General features: G+C 39.4%; 1 protein-coding gene and 2 long non-coding RNA genes across 4 annotated transcripts; 2 read left to right on the top strand and 1 right to left on the bottom strand.

Moving 5' to 3' along the window:
* The first annotated feature begins 112 nt into the window (after nucleotides 1-112).
* On the top strand, nucleotides 113-1,795 carry LOC119914430. Of its 2 annotated transcripts, XR_005446778.1 has the most exons (4): nucleotides 113-486; nucleotides 840-940; nucleotides 1,191-1,371; nucleotides 1,466-1,795. It is a non-coding gene; the product is annotated as an uncharacterized LOC119914430 (long non-coding RNA). The 2 variants fall into 2 exon arrangements; XR_005446777.1 differs by lacking the exon at nucleotides 113-486 and having other exon boundaries at nucleotides 493-940.
* On the bottom strand, nucleotides 976-9,357 carry slc2a11l (solute carrier family 2 member 11, like). The gene is made up of 12 exons (XM_038733727.1): nucleotides 9,259-9,357; nucleotides 8,887-8,985; nucleotides 8,521-8,681; nucleotides 8,253-8,377; nucleotides 7,414-7,543; nucleotides 5,134-5,282; nucleotides 4,826-5,013; nucleotides 2,919-3,029; nucleotides 2,601-2,702; nucleotides 2,385-2,460; nucleotides 1,455-1,582; nucleotides 976-1,332 (listed from the first exon to the last, which is right to left on the bottom strand). Exons 2-12 carry the CDS (start codon nucleotides 8,902-8,904, stop codon nucleotides 1,117-1,119), a joined length of 1,404 nt encoding a protein of 467 aa, XP_038589655.1. The 5' UTR covers nucleotides 8,905-8,985; nucleotides 9,259-9,357; the 3' UTR covers nucleotides 976-1,116.
* On the top strand, nucleotides 3,664-8,845 carry LOC119914428. The gene is made up of 4 exons (XR_005446776.1): nucleotides 3,664-3,775; nucleotides 5,145-5,324; nucleotides 7,390-7,514; nucleotides 8,549-8,845. It is a non-coding gene; the product is annotated as an uncharacterized LOC119914428 (long non-coding RNA).
* Nucleotides 9,358-23,221: the final 13,864 nt, after the last annotated feature.

Here is a 23,221-nt window from a genome sequence, read left to right as displayed (position 1 = left end):
ACACGCGCATCCAGGCTGACAGCATTTCGCATTTGTCACACACATGCCTTGCAAGACATCTGTCTTTGAACGTGTAGATTGTCTTATCAGAGGCGCACACATGCGCCGGGGCTGCACGTCTGCGTAATTGGTAGGAGTTTCCCGATGACTGTCAGTCACGCTGTGATCCGAACAGCTAAAGTACATTCATCAAAAGCAAAACAGGTCAAGTATTTTGAATGACTGATTTGCCCAAAGCTGTACAGCAACAAGTAGGCTAGGCCTACAGGAGTACTGTCAGCAACATGTACACACAAGATAAAGACTAACATTACAAATTATCTCATGAAAAACACCTGCGGTCAAGAAACATAATGTCAAGCAGAATTAAACTAAAAGTCAAAGATGTATGTGCGCAGAGTTGCGCTCCGTGGCTTACATTTAGCTACTGAAACAAGCAGGTTCCATGGTTTCACTGAAGAGGAAATACTTTGTTATGTGATTTAGGTGAGATTGAAGACTTATTGCTCATCATATGATGATATAAATGCTTCACTTTTTACACAGTAATCTTCATGTTTGATGAGTTCTTCTTGTTGATTGGTGTTTTAGGAAGGGAACATTTTCTGTGATAGATTTAAAGCCTTGGAAAGTAGACAACATTCTTTGTTGGCAATGTAATGTTTTATGTAAGAAGGTTTTGTGACAACTGTTGTTTCACCACTGCAACAGAATAGTTGGTGTCATATAGTCATAGTCACACCCACCCCCACCCACACTCACACACACACACACAACTGTTGATCAGCAAAACTACATTCATCAAGAGCCTCCATGGATGTTCTAATGTCTATCTGTAGAGCCAGAGACCACTGATAACCTCAAGGACCAAACCTTGTTTTAAGCTAAAAGGGCAAAGGTGAACACAGCCTAGTCTGTCAACTGGATCCAATAGGGATAAGTAAGTAAGAGTTCACCACACAAACACAAAACAGGCACATACAAAAAGACAGAAATGCCACTTTTATTAATCTCATGGTATATAATTCAGTTGGTATTTCTGCTTTAGTTACATTCAAGCTATTGAAATCTTCTAAATGTTTGCTGTTTGTTACTTTTAGACCTCAGTGAATATAATCAGAACTTGGTGTCGTATGTTTTCATTCCGCTGAGTTTCTGTTTAGTGGATGTTTTCCTCTGTGATACTTCAGGTTTGCAGTGCATCCTCTCAAACTCTGCAGCAATCTCCAGCACTGTACGATTCTTGGTCTCAGGGATGTAGAACTTCACATACAGCCCACAGCCAGCACAGAAAACCAGGAATAAGAGAAAACAAAAGTATTCCAGTTTCTCCTGCAAAGGAAACATTTTGGAGGACATTTGTAAATTGGTGTGAGTGATCATCTGATTTCACTTGAATATTGTATTCTATTATTAAAATATCCCAGATTGTACCAAGATAGTAATGTGCTTACCACTATGATAGGGAAGAGCATCCCCAGCACACACATGCCCACCCAGTTGAGACTGCAGCCGATGGTGTATCCAGCTGATCTGAATGACTGCATTAAAATTTCCCCTGGAAGAGGAGCGGTTGCTCCAGCTGAGGGCCAAGAACAGAAGGAAGGACTGCAGTGGTGGAACTGTAACAATAACTCAAGTACTGTATTTAATTATACATTTGATGTACTTGTATTTTATTTGAGTATTTCCATTTTATATCACTTTATACCACTACATCTCAAAGACTACAGTGTACTTTTGACTTTGCTAAATGTTCATTCTCTTTGTCCAGTAAAAACCATGTATCTCCAAATGTGGTGATTTAAATTTTCCTGATAAACTGAAGGATAAATTATTCCTTTAATGGGTTTGAGAACATTCCCCTACTGCTTCAGCTAAATAATATCTATATAAAATCCCCTTGAATTTGCTGGAAAATGCAGCCAATGGAAAGCCTGCTTAGGGAACTGAATGTGCCATGTCCTGCCCTGTACAAACATATGATGATCTTATAGAATATGATGGATTTCTGTAGGTTTCTGACGACAGTATAAATTAAAATGATCACAACCTGAAACATCTCCAGCAGTAATGGAGCAGTAATATTAATCCAAAACATCATATATAATAGTAAAACACTGACAGGGACCAGTTTTCTGCAGAATGAGTATTTTACTTTTGATGAAGTAAACTTTGCTGATAATACTTACATACCTTAATTTAAGTAAGGTTTTGCATGCAGGACTTTTAGAGTTTCACAGTGTGGTATTGCTATTTTTACTGAAGTGAAGGATCTGAATACTTCTTCCAACCACTGAAGGATTGTATACACTCCAGCAAAATGTAATTATTGTTGATTCAAAGAAGGAAAGCTGTAATCAAATTTGAAGTGATAAACGTACCTGGTCCACTTGAAAAAAATAAAATGAAGATGAAAATGAGGACCATGCTGCAGTATGGCATCCAGGGGACCTGGTTCTGAGGAAAATTAACGGGTCTGTTGGATTGCTTGAGTTTATGAGTGATTTCAGTTGCTGTTGGTCATTACATGTAATATTTTAAGCATCATGACATGCATAAATATTCTCCAAACAGTGGCTGGTTTTGTGGTGACTCACTTGCAGGTACAGAGCGATGGTGAGGAGGATCAGTGTTGCAGACATTCCAATGTATCCTCTGAACAACAGGACTTTTACACCCGTATTTTCAATGATGAAGAACTGCAACATCAAAACATGTTCATAATAAAACCACAGGGGGGAGCTCACAGATCATATGAAAGGAGAACATTTTGAGAAAACTGTGAGAGCAGAAGAAAGGTTTACATTTCCTAAATCACAAAAAGAAGAAATAGAAAACAAACAAATATCTATGATGGTAAAAGGCTATAAAACAGATAGAAAACATCATGAGGATATCAGTGAAATGGGTCTTACGCAGGCTACAGAGGTGGACAACTCACACAGCCCCGTTCCTAAGGCGACATAACGTAACTGGTGCTCTTGGATGCCTGCCGCACGGAACACATCAAAAGAATAAAAGTACACCTGGAGAGAAGTATTTGAACAAGAACCAAATTACATTATGTCTATTTGTAACACCAACCCCCCCCAAACTAAAGACTTCTTCTTAGGTTTTTTTTATTTTGAGTGATGGATGCAGTGAGGAGTAGGTAATGGGGTGTTTTAATTTAACTTTATTTTTATTTTTTAAGGTAAATATTTTAAGTGTGACTTAAAGAGGTGGTATTATGCTCATTTTCAGGTTCAAAATCTTATTTAGGGGTTGTTCCAGAACAGGTTTACATGGTTTAATTTTCAAAAAACACAATATTTTTCGTCATACTGCACATTGCTGCAGCTCCTCTTTTCACCCTGTGTGTTGAAGGCTTCGTTTTTAGCTATGGAGTGACACATCTTGTCTCTAAATGATCTTTGTTGGGAGTTGCACATGCGCAGTTCCTAGTTAAGGATTAATAGCCAATCAGAAGCAGCGAAAGGCGGTGAACAGCTTTGATTCAGCTGTAGGCTATATGTTGCTGACCAGGTTGACAATTTGGACTGGAGCAAGAGTTTCAGAGTGGTGAGTTATTAATCTGTAACAAAAGTATCTTTCATCCATAAAGTTTTAACTGAGCTCTGTCTCTACATCACAGGAACAACATCATGTCCAAGACTGCCTGGAGGGTAGCGAGTGTTTAGAAGGGAGAGGAGAGGTGTGCTACAGCTCAGTGTTTTTCCACCGGTGTTTTTGAGGCCATGTCAGACTAGTCGCTCAGTCAGCATTATGACAGGTATTTTCATTGTGATGTCACAAGAAAGGGAAGTAAAGGCTGGACTACAAACCAGCTGTTTTCAGGCAGTTAAGAGCAGAGTTTTCTGTGGGAGATGGGAACTCCCTTTGGGGTGGACTTTGGGCTTTTTCACTTTGCAAACCTAGCACATGCACAAAAAAGATATATAACTCAATAAAGGAGAGGGGGAAAAGCATAATACCGCCTCTTTAAATGTTCAATATGTTCTAATTGTTTTTGACTGTTATCAAATATCAAATATCACTGATTCAAAACTCATAAAATATGTCTATCAAGTTTTAACGGTTTAATGGAAAAAAGTAACATATAGATTTATTAAAGCTTTATATTATAATCTCCACGATGCTCCTTTGAGTAAATAAATGAGTTACTGAAGTTTCTTAAAGAGCACCAGCACCAGCATTTTTTTCTTGACTTTTCTAAGACTTTCACCTCAAAGAAATACATTTTGGGAAATGGGCTTATTTGCTTTCTGGTGGAGAGATAGGTGATATGATTGATACCATTCTCATATCTGTATGGTAAATATGAAGCTATAGCCAGCAGCCAGTTAGCTTAGCTGTGGACAAAGACTAGAATCAGGGGAAATCTGGCTGGACTCTGAAACGTAATAAAATCAGTCTAACATCACCTCTAAATCTCATTAATTAACATGTTATATCTCGTTTGTTTAATCTGTACACAAAAACAAACAAAAGGGCGATTTGCTGTTTTTCGGGGGTTTATATGGCAGACAGACTATGTTTAGACCATTGGAGTCACTGCTGGTTGCATGGCAACTGCTCAGAGCCAAGAGATAGTCTGGTACATAACCCTCTGTAAAACAGCAAACTATCCATGTAGATGTATATTCTAATAATACTACATCATACTGAACAAATAATGATGAAATCAATACAGGCCTAATTAATGCTGAACATTAACTTCGCACACAATATTACCTAGAAAGAGGTGTACAGTAAGTGTAGTTAAAATTTGACTATTCTTGTGCAAAAGAGTGTTCAGTGTTTAACCTAACATATCACTCACAGTGTTGATGCCACAGAGCTGCAGTGTGGTGAAGGTAACGATGATGGTGAGGAGCTGCCAGCGGACTGTTGGATTCTGAATCAGCTCCATCACTGAGTGGCTGTAAACACTCTGCAAGGCAGCTTTCTCCTCCATCATCTCCTCCACCTCCCTGCTGTAATCATTGTGGCCCCATAGCCTTCTTAATGCTAAGAGAGTGTGACAAAGCAGCTTAAGCCTTAGATTGAGGTAGTGACCATTAAAATAAACTTGAAAAATAATTTATTTGCAGAAGGGATTGTGCTGTATTCAGAATTCCCTTTTCACACCTTTCTCGCAGGCCTGTTGGTCTCCTTTTTCCAGCATTAGGAAGCGAGGGGATTCCGGCAGGAAGGGCAGCGTGAAGAGTTGGAGTAACGCAGTGAAACCATTGAAACCAAGCAGCCAGGGCCATCTCTCCTGTGTACCAAGTAACTCACTGCAAGGGCAACATCAGTGGCATGCACAAAAACACTACATGGTAAAGTGTTTTGTTTAAAGGGAACCATGTTGTATGGGTTTATAACAACTTGGCTGAGGCTGATGGGAATGTCATAAAACTAAGCACTGAACAAATTAAAATTTCAACCTGATGATGGTTCTAGCTGAAAAGTCAGTCAATTATCAGAGTTATTACGATTCATTCAGAGGGGGGCATGAATATCTGTTCCACATTTAATAGCAATGCATCTAATAGTTGTCGCCGTCAGAGCAGGGGCGTCCCTCTCTAACTTCAAGAAGCTCTTGAAAACACGTCCTTTTATAACACCTCTAACTCCTAACCTCTAACATGCACTTCCTGTGCTCTTCTTCTTCTATGCCCTACAATTATCTTGTATTGATTGCACTTTTTTGTTAACTCGTACTTCTTTCCCTAGGTATTTACCCCATTGATGCAATATGTGCTTTTAGCTCTTACTTGTATTTATTGCTGCTCTTACTAGTATATATTGTCAGTTGTAGATCTCGTGCTGTATTTGATGCTTTGTTAATGCTTGTATGTTGTTTGTCAAATGTAAGTGGCTTTGGATAAAAGCGTCTGCCAAATGAGTAAATGTAATGTCAACCTCATGGTGGCACTAGAGGAAAATTAATAGGGTTCATCTTCTGGGGACCACAAATGTACAAAATGTCATGACCATCCATCCCGTAGGTGTGGTGGACTGACTGTGGGTAAAAATCTTTTCACCAGAACCAACCAGTGTCATAGTTTTGGGTTTTCTTTAGTTATTTCCTATTTTATGTTAAAAGAGTCCTTCGTCATGTGTCTTTAACGTGTATAATTTCCTGCCATTGTGTGTTTTCTGCCAGTGTTGATTGTTTGCTACACCCTGATTAGTTTCACCCGAGTCTAATTATCCTTCCTCCTCATACAAATGTATAACTGATAAGATAAACTCGCAAAGCTAATCAACTCCACCCAGCTGATGCCACACCAGCAAATGCCCAACCACACCCCTCGCGCTGTGAGTCCAGACAGCTGTGACAAGTGGTAACGTAGCTGATAGAGTTTTGCAACATAAAAATCTAAAAACTGAAGTGTAGCCTGCTCTGTTTGGAACTGTGAGCTGCAGTTTAACGGAGCTGCAGAACATGTGTGGGGATTTGTGGTGAGATTTCTGCCTGATCACACAATCATGCCTGTTTCAGTTACTTTCGGTTTCACATGCAGCATGCAGTCCCAAACTGCTTCGGTCAAACGGTCTGAAGGGGATAAAGTTGCTACCATCGGATCAATAACATAATGCACAGCAGAGTAAAGGGCTGGCAGACTTCTCATCAAATGATGACGTTAGTCTCGTTATATCATGACTTTTCTCTGGACATGACAGAGAACACAGATTTGTTTCTGATTGTGCAGAAAGTTTTGAAGATCAGCAGAAAGTCTGCTGAAACACAGGAGCTATTAAAGTCCAGGAGTTTCTAACTGAATAAAAATTAAATAATTTATCATTGAGGTGAAAAGATGCCACATGCACATTTAAAGAGGATACTTCCCCAAACAAAGACACAAAGAGGAAGGAAGACTAAATCATGACTCAGCAGGGATGATATTACATGAGAAAAGTTGATCTACAGGATAAACAGATCTGAAAGCAGCATAGAATGACTGAGAGCTGCACTGCATTATTTTCTGTTACAGTTAGGCTATAGATTTTGAATTGCCACCTGCCACGTCAATTTTGTGTTTATCCATCAATCCATCCATCCGTCGTCAACCGCTTATCCTGTGTACAGGGTTGCGGGTTTGTGTTTCTCTTTACATAAAAATAAAAAATCACCATAAACTGGTGCAGAAAATTCATCAGAATGCAGGGAATAAAGTGTTTAATGCTCAAAATTTTCATATAATTTAGCATTAAAGATTTCTTAAAAATAGTGTTAAAATCTTGTCTTGTGTCGATCTTGTGAACCCAATCTCCAATCTCGTCTCATCTCATGGGTTAAGTGTCTCGTCACATCCCTAGTCTTTAGGAGAGCTCTGTCCACATGAGAGCTGTCATTTGAAGCTTCCACTAGCTGAGCCTTTACTTGACTCTCCACAGTATCTATGACACTGGCCACCTCACCTGATCCCCAGCAGCTGACCACAGAACTTCCCAAAGGAGATGAAGGTAGCGACAGTCACAACCACCATCCCTCGCAGCTTCTTGGGGGCGCATTCAACAAGGTACATGGTTTGAGCTGAGATACTGACTCCTAGAGACGTCCATTTAGAGAAGAGTCAATGATCAGTAACTGTGTGACAAATTGCCTACTATTACTTGAATATAATAGTGACAAGTATAAGTAGAAATTGATTGTCTGTAGGGTTAAATGAGAGAATGAGAGCCAAGAGTGATGAAGCAGCCATCTATGAAAAAGTTAAAGAGGTGGTATTATGCTCATTTTCAGGTTCAAAATCTTATTTAGGGGTTGTATCAGAACAGGTTTAGATGGTTTAATTTTCAAAAAACACCATATTTTTGTCATACTGCACATTGCTGCAGCTCCTCTTTCCACCCTGTGTGTTGAAAGCTTTGTTTCAGTTATGGAGTGATACATCTTGTCTCTAAATTATCTTTGTTGGGAGTTGAACATGCGAAATTCCTAGTTAAGGACTAATAGCTTCGGTTCAGCTGTACATGTTGCCGACCAGCTTGGCAACATGGACTGGAGCAAGAGTTTCAGGTGGTGAGTTATTAAGCTGTAACAAAAGTATCTTTCATCCATAACGTTTTAACTGAGCTCTGTCTCTACATCTCAGTAACAACTTTGGGGTGGACTTTCTGCTTTTTCACTTTGCAAAGCTATTACATGCACAAAAAAGGTATATAACTCAATAAAGGAGAGGGGAAAAGCCAAAAAGCATAATACCACCTCTTTAAAGCAAAAAGATGTAATGGTTTTCCTCATACAGTAGGTTCACCTGAATTGATGCCATAGAGAAATCGTCCCACCATAATCATCTCAAAGGACATGGCTTTTTGGCTCAAGAGCATCAACACAGCTCCAGTCATAGCCACAATATTGTTTAACAAAAGGCTATGCTTTCTGTGAGACAGGGAGCCAGAGAGTTTTGTGTTAAAGCCTGTGGCCAGAATAAAAAAATAAAAAAACAGGAAACAAGCTAAAAGTTTAATTTTGTTTGTTTTGTTTGATGGTGTTACATTAATTTAAATTGTGAATTCACTGACCTGCCATATTTTGTGATCAATGGACCAGCCACCAGCGACCCCAGTAGCCCCCCGATGCAGAAAATGGATACAGTGAAGGACCAGATGAGAGAAATCTGCCACTGCTCCAAGGATACATTGTATCTCTGCAGACATGTTTTGTTCACCAGCTCTTTTATAAACTGCAATTATCACATGTAGAGATAGTCTCATTTTCATTTTAGTTGTGGCAGCATATAATGTAAGTGTTATAAAATTATTTTTTTATAGAAGTACCATACAGTCGTCTTTATAGCCAATGTGGAAATAATTAATACATTTTATAATAAACTTGTATATGACATAATTTCTTGACATTTTAGCATGATTTTTTGTAGTACAACTTACAGCAGATGGAGAAGTCATCACCGATAAACCATATCCATATTGAAATGTCCCACCAATGCCGGAGACAAAAATGGCAGCGACTACAACAGGACAGTCTAGCTGTAGAAAATGAGCATGTGAACAGTTACAATGACAAGTAAGTACATTTTGTTAGATATCAGACATGTTAGATCATCCAGTTCTACTTTTACATTAACACCCAAAGCTTATGTTTGCCAGTGTCCAAGCTGAAGTATTTGTAAGCTACAGAAATCACTTAAAGCATTTAATTAAATGGATTATTTGGCTTTTTTCATTAAAAATAGCTTATTCCAAACCTTTATCCTAAAAGAAAAAATGCAAGGTCGATACATAATTTTAAATATCACCTACCAAGAGAGTAAGTACTGTGGCATAGCTGGAGTCTGGTCGTTGTCATATATGGAGTCTTTTCAGATCATTCACACATTAAACTGCTGTGGCAGACACATAACTCAGCACTGAAATTATTAACTTTCTATTGAGGCCAAAGAGGAAACGTAAGGGAAGGCCACCAAGTGACCACTGCATTTGGTAAGTGTATTTGTGTGTGCATCAGTTATGTGTGTGCAAGTTGGTGAGCTGTGAGTGTCCGTTTGGTTAAGGATTTTCTCCAGTGATGATGAAAGACTTTGGATAGACAGTAGTAAAAAAAAATTTAAAAAGTAAAATTGTTAATTATTGTCTTGTTGTCTTGTCGTTCAATGAATTTAACAAATTGCCCTCTGGAAGGCGCTATAAGCAGCTGCAGCAAAGAAGAACATTTACAAAAATTCTTTCATACCAAATTCCTAATGTCTCCACACTGGAATCCTATCCGTTATGGTCTGTACTGTGTATTTTGTGTTATTTATTATGTTTTTGTAGTGTGATTTTTTTTTTTTAATGATGTGGTTTTTAATCTGCCTATGAAGCTAAAGACAAATTTCCACATTGTGGACAATAAAGACAGTAAACCATAAACTATTTAAAATCATTGAAAATTTATACTGAGAAAAAACACATGATTGTGAATTTAGCCTGAAACCTAAAACTTTGAGGGTGTATTTTTTCAATTCAACAATTAGACCAATTAAAGTCTCCACATTGAAATATTTTAGGTGACAATCCCAAGAAACACTGTCCGCCACCTCATTCGGCACAGTTAGTATGAACAAGTCCATTAAGAAATATTCATCAGAAATTTCTAAGAAAACTTCCCCGTCACTCCCTTAAATTCTAACAGCCTTTCACTTGTTAAAGGGGCCATATGTAGTTTTTTTCAATGAAATGATACATTGATACATTGAAAGGACAAGAGTTCACATTAGTTGAGTTACAAGTTACTGTACATTGAAGAATTCAGAGTGTGAGAGTGAAGGCCCACTAGGCCTCTGACCCGGTCTTAGGGTTTTTCCTCCCACACCAGCAAGAAATTATGTAATAACTGGTTCGTGAAAGTAGCTTTTGATAACACAAGCACTCAATGTGAAAAAATGTGTTTTCTGAGATTGATTCTTCTTGTATTGATTCTTTTTTCTCAGAAAATTAACCCCCCTCCCTCAGCTCCATAATTCCATCAAGCACAAGGCAGGGTACACCCTGGACAGGTCGCCAGTCCATCGCAGGGCCACACATAGACGAACAACCACTCACGCTCACACCTAAGGACAATTTAGGGTAACCAATCAACCTAGGCTGCATGTCTTTGGATGGTGGGAGGAAGCCGGAGCACCCGGAGAGAACCCACGCGGACACAGGGAGAACATGCAAACTCCACACAGAAAGGCTTTGAACCCACATCCTTCTTGCTGTGAGGCGACAGTGCTAACCACCGCACCACAGTGCCGCCCAGCTCCATAATTATTACCTACAATTGTCCCAACAGTCCAATAATCAGGAGACTTTCTCCAAATCAGGAGTTCTACAATCCTTAAAAGAATAGTTCCAACATTTTGGTAAATATGCTTATTTGCTTTCTTGTTGAGAGTTAGACGAAAAGATCAATACTGCTTTGCTCAAAGCAACCACTAGCAGCTGGTTAGCTTACCTTAGCATAAAGACTGGAGGATATAACGTAAAAACAACATGTTGTGGAGGGATATGTGCTGCACTATTTCTTTGTCAGACCCAGTGACTTTCTGAAGTCTTTTCATCAACATGAGGTTGCCAGGAAACCACATCATGTTATTTCTACACTTTGATGTTTGTATGTATTAACCAGACATAACGTGTTAATTAGTGAACTTTTGAAGTGCTGGTAGTTGTTTTAAACCTTTGGACAGAGTCAGGCTAGTCATTTCCTGCTTCCAGTCTTTGTGCTTAGCTAAGCTACCCAACTGCTGGTGCTGGAGTGAAGTAAGTAAAACTTTATTTATATAACACCTTTTTTTAACACAGGTTTCAAAGTGCTTTGCTTTAAAATCAAGCATAAACATAAAACGCAAAGCTCATTCAAGAGAAAAATATTTAGAAAGTCATACACATACACCAACATACGCATCGCACATACGACCACAGAAACCATCCACAGCAAATCATTGTAGTTACAGCAAAGCTAACCTAAAGAAGTGGCTTTTTAAATGTTTGAAACAGTAAACAGACAGCTGATCCAATGGGAATGGGAGATTGTTTCAGAGTCTCTGTGCTAGGACAGCAAAAGAACAAAAGGCTTTGGTTTTATGTTTGGCACACGGTTTAGCCTACAGGTTTTGGTTGGTTGACCTAAGAGGCCGCTCTCTAGTATAAGGGCTATCGAGCTTCTCATCTAAGTGTATTTCTCAACATGTTGGATGGTGGATGGTGGATTTGACCTGAGGTCTATACCAAAGTTATGCAATCAGGCAAATCCTCTCATCTGTGGTTTAGCCTACATCGAACTAAAAACAGAAACTACAGTATAAATCAGTGTCAGGCAGACTATCCTGCCAGATGTCACACGGCTGACCTCCAGGAAGGAGCTGATGATGGCTGTCCTGCATCGTCTGCGGGAGGTGGCGGCTTCGGATGACAACACACTTCAAACAGACCACTGAGAGACTTAAACCTCTACAAAGCTGCCAGGAAGACTATTTCCTGGAGGAGATGAAAGCCCTTGCAGCTGCCAGAGAGGCTCTATTTACAGCTTGACAGAAGCAGGTATGGCTGACACTGTGTTTAAAAAAGACATTGTAAGCCCTTTTTACATATTATCTGTATCAGTTTTTACACAAAGGCAATACTCAAATGGAAATGGCTGATGCATCAGTGATTACTCATTATTACAATATGTCTGTGCAGTGACACTTTGATTAGGACTAGACCAGTCCAGGGACTAAAACAGATTTGACGATAATAGATTGATTTGACAGTGATAAAAAGGCAAATACAATACTACAGGAGTCGACATTATTAGAATCACAGGAAGGTCCTTTGTGTATTTCCTTTTTAAAAAAAACGTGTTGAAAGTAATTAAACTCCGACAGTGTAAACTATGCTAAAAGTGGAAGGTTGGTTGAACTCCTGAAGGCGTCTGATAAGGCACATGAAAGACATCCTGGTGAACGAGCTAAAAAGTGCATCCCTTTTTCATCAAAGCCAGACTGAGAAACAACAGAGAAGGAAGAGAAGAAATTAGGGCACTGAGAAATATAGAGATATGCTTCATTGTGTTTGGGGAGGGAAAAGTGGGACCATAGGCTACACTGACTATAAATGGAAATTGGGGGATATTCTGCACCTGACAAAGGCAGAAGGATGGCTGGTTTTATAGCCTCTGAGAACAGAGAGAGTAAATGGAGCCTGAGATTCATATGTAACAATATAAAAACATTAACCACCAAAAGTTACATGCTCCTGTGTTTGAAAAACAAAACAGTCCCTATGGTAGATAATGTTATTAGCCACCTGCTCATTCAGATCAGAATTACACCACTGGTTTCAAACTCCTTAATCTGCTCATTTTATGGAGGTCTGGATCTCCTCAGTAAGACAATGTACACAAAGACCAGCTGTTCAACTGCAGATCAGCTGACCGTTGACAACATTGTTGTTGGATAGAAGTTATTTTGAGCAGCTGGGTGTCTATTTATCAGATCACCCACTCTGAGCAAAACATACTGTAGAGATGTTTCTGCTCTTCTTGCAGCTCTAGTGTGTGAGAGACACACTGGTGTAAGAACTGTGAATATCACTGACACTAAAGTAAAGCTTTTGAAAGAAGAAATAACAAATTCTTACTCTAAAACACATTGCAGCTACAGCTTACTTTGTCTGGTATTACCAGGAGCTTATGGTGGCTAATGTTTACTAAGGTTAGCAAACTATACATATTGCAGTGACACTTACTTTACTGACTTTATGACCCTGGTACACATTTGCCATATGCAAAAGGATACTTGGTATAATATGTATTGTGCTAGTTGGTGTGCTAATTAGTTTAACATACAGTGGAACATGTGTTTCACCACTTTGGTCCAGATTAAAATATCTCAACAATCATTAGATTGCAATGAAATTTAGTACATTCCTGCCTCCCTTAGATTCCACCACAAATGACATTCCCAATAGCCTCTGCTTTTCTTTTATTATCTTGGTGAGCATGTTAGCATGCTCACGTTGCCATTTAGCTTAAAGCACAACAACAACAATAATAATAATAATGATGATAATAATAAGAATAGCCTAATAATAATAATAATACCATTTTATTTAAAGAACATTTTTCAAGAGCACTGTGCCTAAATAGGAGCCTCACAGAGCAGCTTAGCAGTTTACTCTTAGTCTTGTTTGAATCTCTGTTGCACGACCCCCACTGCAACATTAATCAATGCAGTTAGCCTTTATTGCCATTTAGCCTGCTAAACTGTTTCATATCTTTCTTCCAGGAGACAGACAAATCCTAAATGTCACATTTTCATGGGAGCTATTGTTCATTTTTCTGTAACAATTATCAAAATGGCATCTGTTATCCAAGAACACAGTGTCTGCAAACTTTCTAGCCATTGCAGTGATTCTATTACATACAGCCTAATGCTTTTTTGGGAAAAGTGTAATTTTCACCTTTTTATTACGCCACATCTGATATTTCAACATCTGATGAAATTACTTGTATTGTTTGTTTTAGTGAAAAGCCTTAGAGTATGTCAAATATGAACTTTTTCATAATCAACCCGCAGAATTGTTGTGTGACTAATCATTGAAGCACATTATCAATCAAGCTTGACCAAAAAATATATCATCCCTCCATCACTCTCAGAGTTTCTGTGTTGACTATAAATTTGCCATAAGGTGGCAGTAGCACAGCTGAATTCTCAGCATGTGTCTCTTAACACTGTCTCTCTGAGTCTGGCCTCTTTCTTTCAGGCCGTCAGAGAAACACTTGGCAGCAGAAACAGACACTCAAGGAGTCGTGCCAAACCTGTAAGGTCCTCCCAAGTTGATAGAGAGTCATGGCAACGCTTGATCACAATGAATAATGAATGGCTCACAGGTTCACTTTACAAGGAGCTTTTCAGGTTCAGACACACACTCACTATTTTCTCATTACCCAAGTGTGAACTGCAGGGTGACTTATACCAACCAGCTTTTACAATTCCTCCTCTACCTCTCCTGAATAAGTCCAACAGCGTGCCCACCGCTATAGGAGTCAAGACCTGTCAAATGTCATTTAAGCTAAGATAAATTGAAAGCCACGCAGCAAATCGTGTCAGTCAGAATTGAAAATGAACTGTTATTTAGTAAAACAGTGCATGTATTTCACAAGGAGAGCTCACCATGGCTGATTGTGAAGTGAAGCACACACAAGCCCAGTCATCTCAAAGGAGAATTATAAACTAAAAACTGATTAGTCCTGTGCTAATGAATTTATCTGGAGCTGTAAAAAAAAAAAAAAGTATGGCTAAAGGAAGAATTTGACATTATGGGAAAATGAGAAGATAGATGAGAAGACCAATAACACTTATTTTTGTCCGTGTAGCTGGAAACTGTATGGCAGCAATTAGCATAGCTTAGCATAAAGAATGGAGGGCCACATCTGTGGCTGAAGAGCGGGCGGCTGTGGCTCAGGAGGTAGAGCGGGTTGGCGTTAATCGGAAGGTCGGCAGTTCAACCCCCGGCTCCCTGGTTGCGTGTCAAAGTTACACACATTAACATAGAAGAAGAAGATACTTTATTTTGCCCCTGGCGGAATAACATGGATGTGTGTGAATGTTAGTTGCTGTTTGAGCACTTAGGCTCAGTGTATGAATGTGTGTGACTGGTGAATGCAGATGTAGTGTAAAAGCGCTTTGAGTGGTCAAAAAGACTAGATAAATTAAGATGGTATAACTAAACAGTGTACCTGATTGACAGCATATTAGCATTAACTCTAATTGCCATTGTGCTATATATATATAGACTCACAGAGCCACTAGCATGGCTGTTGACTCTTAGTCTTGTTGTCTTACTGTAAGTCTCAAAACCCAAAATTGCCAATCTAGGAAACCAGCCATGGAAAGCTTAATCTAACATTCTGGGGTTTTCAGACTCTTGACAGATGTTAGAGACAAACTCTTATTTCACTGAACATACAGCTGCAAGAGTCAAAGTTAAAATGGCCTTTTCTGATCTGTAGGTGGATGACGGGATGGGCTAATAGGTTACAGACCGGAAGAGATCAAAGAGCAGCAAAGGTGACAGATGTAGTTGGGATAAACCCTCATCAATGTAGCTGTGCTAAAAGCAGCAAGCTAATACCTGAGCAAAGCTGTCACTTTGTACAAATTATTTCTTCATCAGACCCACACACAAATGTACACACACAAAATTCAAAGATTAAACATGCAGACCTTGTCAAATTTGTCCTCAAAGTGCCAGTCACGATGGATGAATTTTCTAATCTCCAGTGGCAGAAATCAGATTGGTACAGCTGAAGACAAGGCAAGTTTAATAAAAGAACTTTGTAAGTATTGATGTTCAGACATGTCAAATATGTTCGTGAAGTAACCAGACAATCTTGTATCTTGAGTCGTCAGCGTGACACCAGTCATTAAACACACTTCACACTTTGTATGATAACATTAATTGAGTCAGAGTCATCTGGCCGTAAAACACAGGTGTATGAAGTAACAAGACAGACAGACCAATTAGGCTGTGAATTCCTGCCCATGCATGCAGGCTTGCTGCCCATTCTCCATATCACAAGTGACAAATTTACAAACGAACCAGCACAGCAGCAGTATCTCACTGTGGTTATGGAAATAAAACTTGAAACCGAAGAGTTAAAATCCCACGTTGTATATTTCATGCCATCATGCCCTTGAGTGTGGCACTTAAAAAAACAGATGGTAAGTAAATCTCAAGCTCAACACAAATGGCTCTTCTGTCAGGTGTGATGCACCTTAAAATCCTCTGGATTTAGGTGTTAGGGACATTAGAGGAGGAATTTGAGTGAAAACAGATGCAGAATGCTGCTGGCGGGTACGTTTCTCGCTCAAGTGAAGTATTCAGTATCCACATGAGTCAAAGCTATAAATCGCATTCCATTCATCTCCAGCGCAATGGAGACACATTGGATTTCTGGGGAAATGTGGGGGAAAGGATGGATCTCAAAATGCAATTTCACAATTACACTTTGGAAGCTACAACCCTGAGGTTTTAGTTTAGCACTTCATTGTTTTTTTTTTTTAACTTTATGTTTTTTCATTGCTGCCTTGTCTATTATTTGCCTAATCAAATGTTTTCTGGGTGAATATATTCTACCTTCCTGATGTTTCTGTTTTAGTAATCTGTCCTTCATATGTGTTTTTATATATATATATACTACTGCATAAATTAACTTACACACATTAACATAGAAGAAGAAGATACTTTATTGTCACATACATGTTGTGAAATTCATTCTCCTCAAGGGAGGAGTGGGCAGCCACTGTGCAGCGCCCGGGGACCAACTCCAGATGTAGTCAAGAGAGTCTCTAGTCAATGGCACTGACTAGAGACTTACTGACCGACCTAACATGTTTTTTGATGGTGGGGGAAACCAGAGCACCCAGAGGAAACCCACGCAGATAACATGCAAACTCCACACAGAAAGGCTGGGACGAGCGGGGTTTGAACCCGCAACTTGGAGAAAGCATGGAGTAAAATATGTCCAGCTGGAGTGTGGAGACATAGTAAAGACTGCAAAACAAAGAGAAGAAGTTCTGCATGAGCTCTACTAGTACTCTACATTAGAGGCAGGTTCACTTCTAATTTTAGTATTTATAAATTTGTGGTATTTCAGGACATCCATTGTAGGCTATGTTATTTGGAATAATGTTTTATACAAAAAATGTATTAAATTTATGGGTGGTTTGGAATTCAGAGAGAGTAAAATCCTGGGAGAGACAAGCTTAAACTACAACCAGTCAATTTGGACATGTGATGTCATGGTTGCTTTATACACTAAATAAAGTATAATAATAAAGTATGGAATAGTGTTATCTGTTAGACTTACATATCCTTTATGGATGATAAAGTAGTGAAATCTTATATTTTTACTTTTCTTATATTTAACTTTAATCTGATTGGGACAAAACACAGGGCCTGGCAACTGAAGATGAAAGAAGGTATAGATTAAAGACAGAGACAATTGTAAACTCATAATCTGATCCAGTAATAATGTGTTTGGTGATTTGCACATGAAAAGGCGATGTAGTAAAGTAGTAAAAATACAGTACATTTAAAATTTTCTAGCTCAACACCGTTCAGAAAAAGAAAAAAAATACATTCTGCAGCTGCACCACGATCCCGCTCACTATCTCATATTAATATATAATCTCCAATATTATCAGTGCAACCAATCACATAATGAGATAATTATTCACTGATCCTACGTGTCTTAGGCTTCATACCGATTTTTACACTTTAAACTGAGATTACACATTATATGTAATAAACATTTAAGTGGAACTGCTCTAACACTGAAGGAGGGGGCACTGCTGGGGTGGTGATGGGGCAGTGGATAAGACACATGCCTTTGGTGTGACAGACCCGTGTTCAATTCCCACTGTGACACATCCATCTATGTGTCCCTAACAAGACACCTAACTAGTTGCTCCAGAGAAGCGCGACCCCTGACATACAGTGGGTACGGAAAGTATTCAGACCCCTTTAAATTTTTCACTCTTTGTTTCATTGCAGCCATTTTCCAAAAATCAAAAAAGTTCATTTTATTTCTCAGTAATGTACACTCAGCACCCCATCTTGACAGAAAAAAACAGAAATGTAGAAATTTTTGCAAATGTATTAAAAAAGAAAAACTGAAATATCACATGGTCATAAGTATTCAGACCCTTTGCCGTGACACTCATATTTAACTCAGGTGCTGTCTATTTCTTCTGATCATCCTTGAGATGGTTCTACACCTTCATTTGAGTCCAGCTGTGTTTGATTATACTGATTGGACTTGATTAGGAAAGCCACACACCTGTCTATATAAGACCTTACAGCTCACATGTCAGAGCAAATGAGAATCATGAGGTCAAAGGAACTGCCTGAAGAGCTCAGAGACAGAATTGTGGCAAGGCACAGATCTGGCCAAGGTTACAAAAAAAATTCTGCTGCACTTAAGGTTCCTAAGAGCACAGTGGCCTCCATAATCCTCAAATGGAAGACGTTTGGGACGACCAGAACCCTTCCTAGAGCTGGCCGTCCGGCCAAACTGAGCTATCGGGGGAGAAGAGCCTTGGTGAGAGAGGTAAAGAAGAACCCAAAGGTCACTGTGGCTGAGCTCCAGAGATGCAGTCGGGAGATGGGAGAAAGTTGTAGTAAGTCAACCATCACTGCAGCAATCCACCAGTCGGGGCTTTATGGCAGAGTGGCCCGACGGAAGCCTCTCCTCAGTGCAAGACACATGAAAGCCCGCATGGAGTTTGCTAAAAAACACCTGAAGGACTCCAAGATGGTGATAAATAAGATCCTCTGGTCTGATGAGACCAAGATAGAACTTTTTGGCCTTAATTCTAAGCGGTATGTGTGGAGAAAACCAGGCACTGCTCATCACCTGTCCAATACAGTCTCAACAGTGAAGCATGGTGGTGGCAGCATCATGCTGTGGGGGTGTTTTTCAGCTGCAGGGACAGGACGACTGGTTGCAATCGAGGGAAAGATGAATGCGGCCAAGTACAGGGATATCCTGGACGAAAACCTTTTCCAGAGTGCTCTGGACCTCAGACTGGGCGAAGGTTTACCTTCCAACAAGACAATGACCCTAAGCACACCGCTAAAATAACGAAGGAGTGGCTTCACAACAACTCCGTGGCTGTTCTTGAATGGCCCAGCCAGAGCCCTGACTTAAACCCAATTGAGCATCTCTGGAGAGACCTGAAAATGGCTGTCCACCAACGTTTACCATCCAACCTGACAGAACTGGAGAGGATCTGCAAGGAGGAATGGCAGAGGATACCCAAATCCAGATGTGAAAAACTTGTTGCATCTTTCCCAAAACGACTCATGGCTGTATTAGATCAAAAGGGTGCTTCTACTAAATACTGAGCAAAGGGTCTGAATACTTATGACCATGTGATATTTCAGTTTTTCTTTTTTAATACATTTGCAAAAATTTCTACATTTCTGTTTTTTTCTGTCAAGATGGGGTGCTGAGTGTACATTACTGAGAAATAAAATGAACTTTTTTTGATTTGTGGAAAATGGCTGCAATGAAACAAAGAGTGAAAGATTTAAAGGGGTCTGAATAATTTCCGTACCCACTATATATAGCAACTGTAAGTCGCTTTAGATAATTGAACCAATCTAAATGTAATGTAACACACTGACAGCTGTTATGCGTCACAGTGTTATTAAAGAAAAGAAGGACATGCAGAGGTTTTATTCTGAGCTGATGGTTGTGTACAGCTCTTGATAGTTCGGAGTAATTAATATCCAACCAGGATTTAGTTTCTGACACACAATAAACCTCCTCTAACTAATGCGCTTCAATACATGCTTTGATACAGACTGAATCAAAAAGAAAAAGAAACAGCGTGTCTGGCTCTGTAAGAGGGAGGAGACAGAGGGAAATTCAGGGTTTGTTAAAGAAAACCTGCCAGTGAGCGGGTTAGGTTCACAGAGAAAGTTACCACTGTATTGACCCACAGTTTTTTGGTTACCTCTCTTTCTGGAAGGGAAAATCTTGAGATTCCTCATCCCAGGTTTAACTAGGCCTAACTCAGAGTTTTTACTAACCCTGCTTTCTGGAAGACACCCCTGGTGTCCTTAAGTCTTACTGCTTGATCCTGACAGCCTACCTAAAACTTGCAGTATGAGTTTATGTTGTAGCATCCCAAAGTAGGTGTGAAGAAAAAAACTCCAGCATGCACCATGACAAAATCCAAAAGTCTCATTTTATGTGTGTTTGTTATGTGCCAAGCAGGTCTGTTTTTGTGTTGTTTTCCTCCTGCTTTCTGCCTCCCCACTAGTTTCTCTTCAGGTGCTGAATGGACGATTGGTTCGCACCTGTGCAGCCTGGCCGAGCTGCACATTGGCCAATGGAAGTTGAAGCTGGCCAACCAGTCTGCTTGTGTGGTGCAGTTTACAGTCTCTCACCCTTGCAATCACCCATTGTTTTGTAGCAGCAGGGTACCACATCTCTATGTTAATTGTCTGACCCTTTTAATTTTGTAGCATAAACTTTCCTTTGCTGAGTACATCGTATCAGTGATTCCTTTATGTTGCCTCCCTCGAGTTACATATTGGGGGCTCGTCGGGGATATTTCACTTCCGGATGAGTTTTGTTCTTTTCCCCCTAGACTTTGTAGCTAAACTTCAGTTGGTTCAAGTGGTGGGATGTTGTGTTCCTTTTGTTCCTGGTGAGTAAATTCTGAGTATAGTGTCTGGGTGCTGTTGACCTGAAGTTTCAGTGATAACCCCTGGTAAATTAGGGAGTGTTCCAGCTGGACAGAGTTGTCTGTCCTTTCCTCGGTCCACTCATTTGTTTTTTTGCCTTTTTTATTTTCAAGATGACTCTGGGTGGAGACATGTCTCTCTGGTGGGGGTACGCCTAATCCCTCTGCTTTGTCAGTGGATTTACTACTTTGACTTTCCCCTACGTATGATGTGTGTTACGTAAATAAAGTTGCCTTGCCTTCAGTGCAATTCATGCAACCCTTGATATTGGAACTCTGCCTAGCTGAAGCAACACCAGCATACACTGGGATAGTAATCAAGTGGACCCACTATCACGCTGAGTCACAGTTTGTGACTAGATGGGTAACGTTACTGGTACACTGTTAACGTAAAGGGGAGTGGATTTAGGGCAGTAAAATTTAGGCACAATGACAGACTCACACCAAATATGACTTGTTTCTCTTTATTTATACTATAAATAAGAGCCGTTAAATAGTTCACAATCCTAACATCACATCTCTGAACTCAATCTTGATTAACAGGCCAGAATTTCAGAAGCATTATAATGGTAAAATACAATACTGTACTTTTATACTCTGGTCACATCTGGGAAAAAGATGGTTATTAAGGATAGAATCATTATTTTCTGCTTTGCCATGAATAAAATGCAGAGCGAAAGCCCTTTCACTTTCTTTTGGTGAAGCATATGATCAACATTTTGTGGTGCTTTCTGTTTTAATAATTTAGTACATAAAGTGCATGGTGTGAAAACGTGTCTGTAGAACTTTCAAACTGTCAAACAACTATGTGTAACTATGTTACTAAATTTGAGCAAGACTCCAGAAACCAAAGTACAGAGTGGAACAGTCCTAAACGTAAAATATATCATTAAGGTCAGAAAGGTCTACACCAAAACAAAGATATGAATCTGTTAAGGCTTGAGAGCACATTTCTCAACCAATATATTTTATCTGAAATTAACAAATGTATGCTTTATTTCTCATAATCATCTTGTATCACATCAGAGTTGAGTCCCCTATATGTTGAACCGGCACACAAACCCATTCAGTTTTGTGTTTTTAAAGAGGCAGACTCACTTCCACGCCCTTTGAAATGGGTCATAGACATGATGACAGTGATTCCACTCTAAACTGTACAAATCCATTACATAAAACACAGATATGTTGACCAAAAGAACAGAGCTACAGTACATCTGCTTTTTATAGGGGAGTGTCACAGTAAAAAGGTTGGTAAAGAATAGCCACAACTCTCAGGAAGAAGCAATTGAGGTCAAGGCCGTTTTTGATGTTACTGGTCTTAATGAGCCAGTACCTTCACCCAAAGGAAACTGGGAAATGACTGCTGAGCATCTGAGTTTCTGTCAACCAAAGCAGGCTGCTCACTTTGCTACTCGCCGCTCTCAACATTTTTCTACCTAGTTGTCAGGCTTATCAAAACACAGTCCAGTAGGTAATTTATAGGAATGAAAAGAGATGGCATTTAAAATCAAGCAGCTAATGTGTGATATTCTACAGTATAGGAATCTGCAAACAACCAACAGGGTAAAAATGAATAAATGTAAATTTGTGTATCAAATGTTTTTTTTTATTTTGATCCCAGTGATTCTCCATAATATACATATTTATATATCCACATTTAATTGTATGTTGGATTTGAGTTTGTAATCTTACTTGGGATACATTATTGAATTTGTCTATAGACTTATGACAGAATATGGAAATGCATAGATCCAAATGTTTTTCTACGACACTACTGTGATTCTGCATTATTGCATTTGTAGTTCATAATGATAATGATAATGATAATTGAGTATATAATGTAAGAGGCCTTTCTAAGACTATGAATGACTTCTTTAAACCTTTATATTTGATTTGAAACACCTGTCTACTCTTTACATGCCATCTGGATGAAATGTGGTTTCATCCTGAAATAAGGCAAAATGTTCCAAAATTTCTGTTTGTAGATTATTTATTGAGTTCCCATGTCTGCCTTTCGTGAGCCAGCATGCACCACACTAGATCAGAGGCTTTCAAAGTGGGAGGCGGGCGTCCAAGCAGTTTCTAACAGGATGGCTGAGTGCAACGGCATGAAAAACTGAGGCATGGACCCAAAATGCAGACACTAGCAAGGCTGGATCTGTTTGCAGGTTTATTGAAACAAAAAAAGTCACTTACAAAAATGTCCAAACAAAAGGCAAAGGTAATCAAAACACAGGGGGTAAGTCCAACTAAGGCAGAATAATCCATGAACAAAGGAACAATCCTGAAATCCAGGGGAAAACAGAGCACGAGGCAGAACACTCAACATAAGACTACAATGCAACAAAGACTGAACACAAATGAAGGCAATATATACTGGGGCACACCACACACACACAAGCAGGCAGGGCAATTAGTCACAATTTAGACACATCAGGAATCAAGGCAGACAGGAAACAAAGCTAAACAAAAACACCAAACACTAATGATTACAAAAT

This window comes from Micropterus salmoides, unplaced genomic scaffold, assembly GCF_014851395.1.
Source record: "Micropterus salmoides isolate LMB-PRFRI ecotype aquatic unplaced genomic scaffold, ASM1485139v1 Ms_hic_scaffold_20, whole genome shotgun sequence".
Lineage (NCBI taxonomy): Eukaryota > Metazoa > Chordata > Actinopteri > Centrarchiformes > Centrarchidae > Micropterus > Micropterus salmoides.
This window is presented reverse-complemented; position numbering and strand designations above follow the sequence as displayed.

Coding starts and splice junctions, on each gene's coding strand:
- slc2a11l (XM_038733727.1), bottom strand. Junction 3,030..4,825: donor AGCTCTGTGGCATCAACACT/GTGAGTGATATG, acceptor ACTTCTCTCCAG/GTGTACTTTTATTCTTTTGA. Junction 2,461..2,600: donor CCATCGCTCTGTACCTGCAA/GTGAGTCACCAC, acceptor AATTTTCCTCAG/AACCAGGTCCCCTGGATGCC.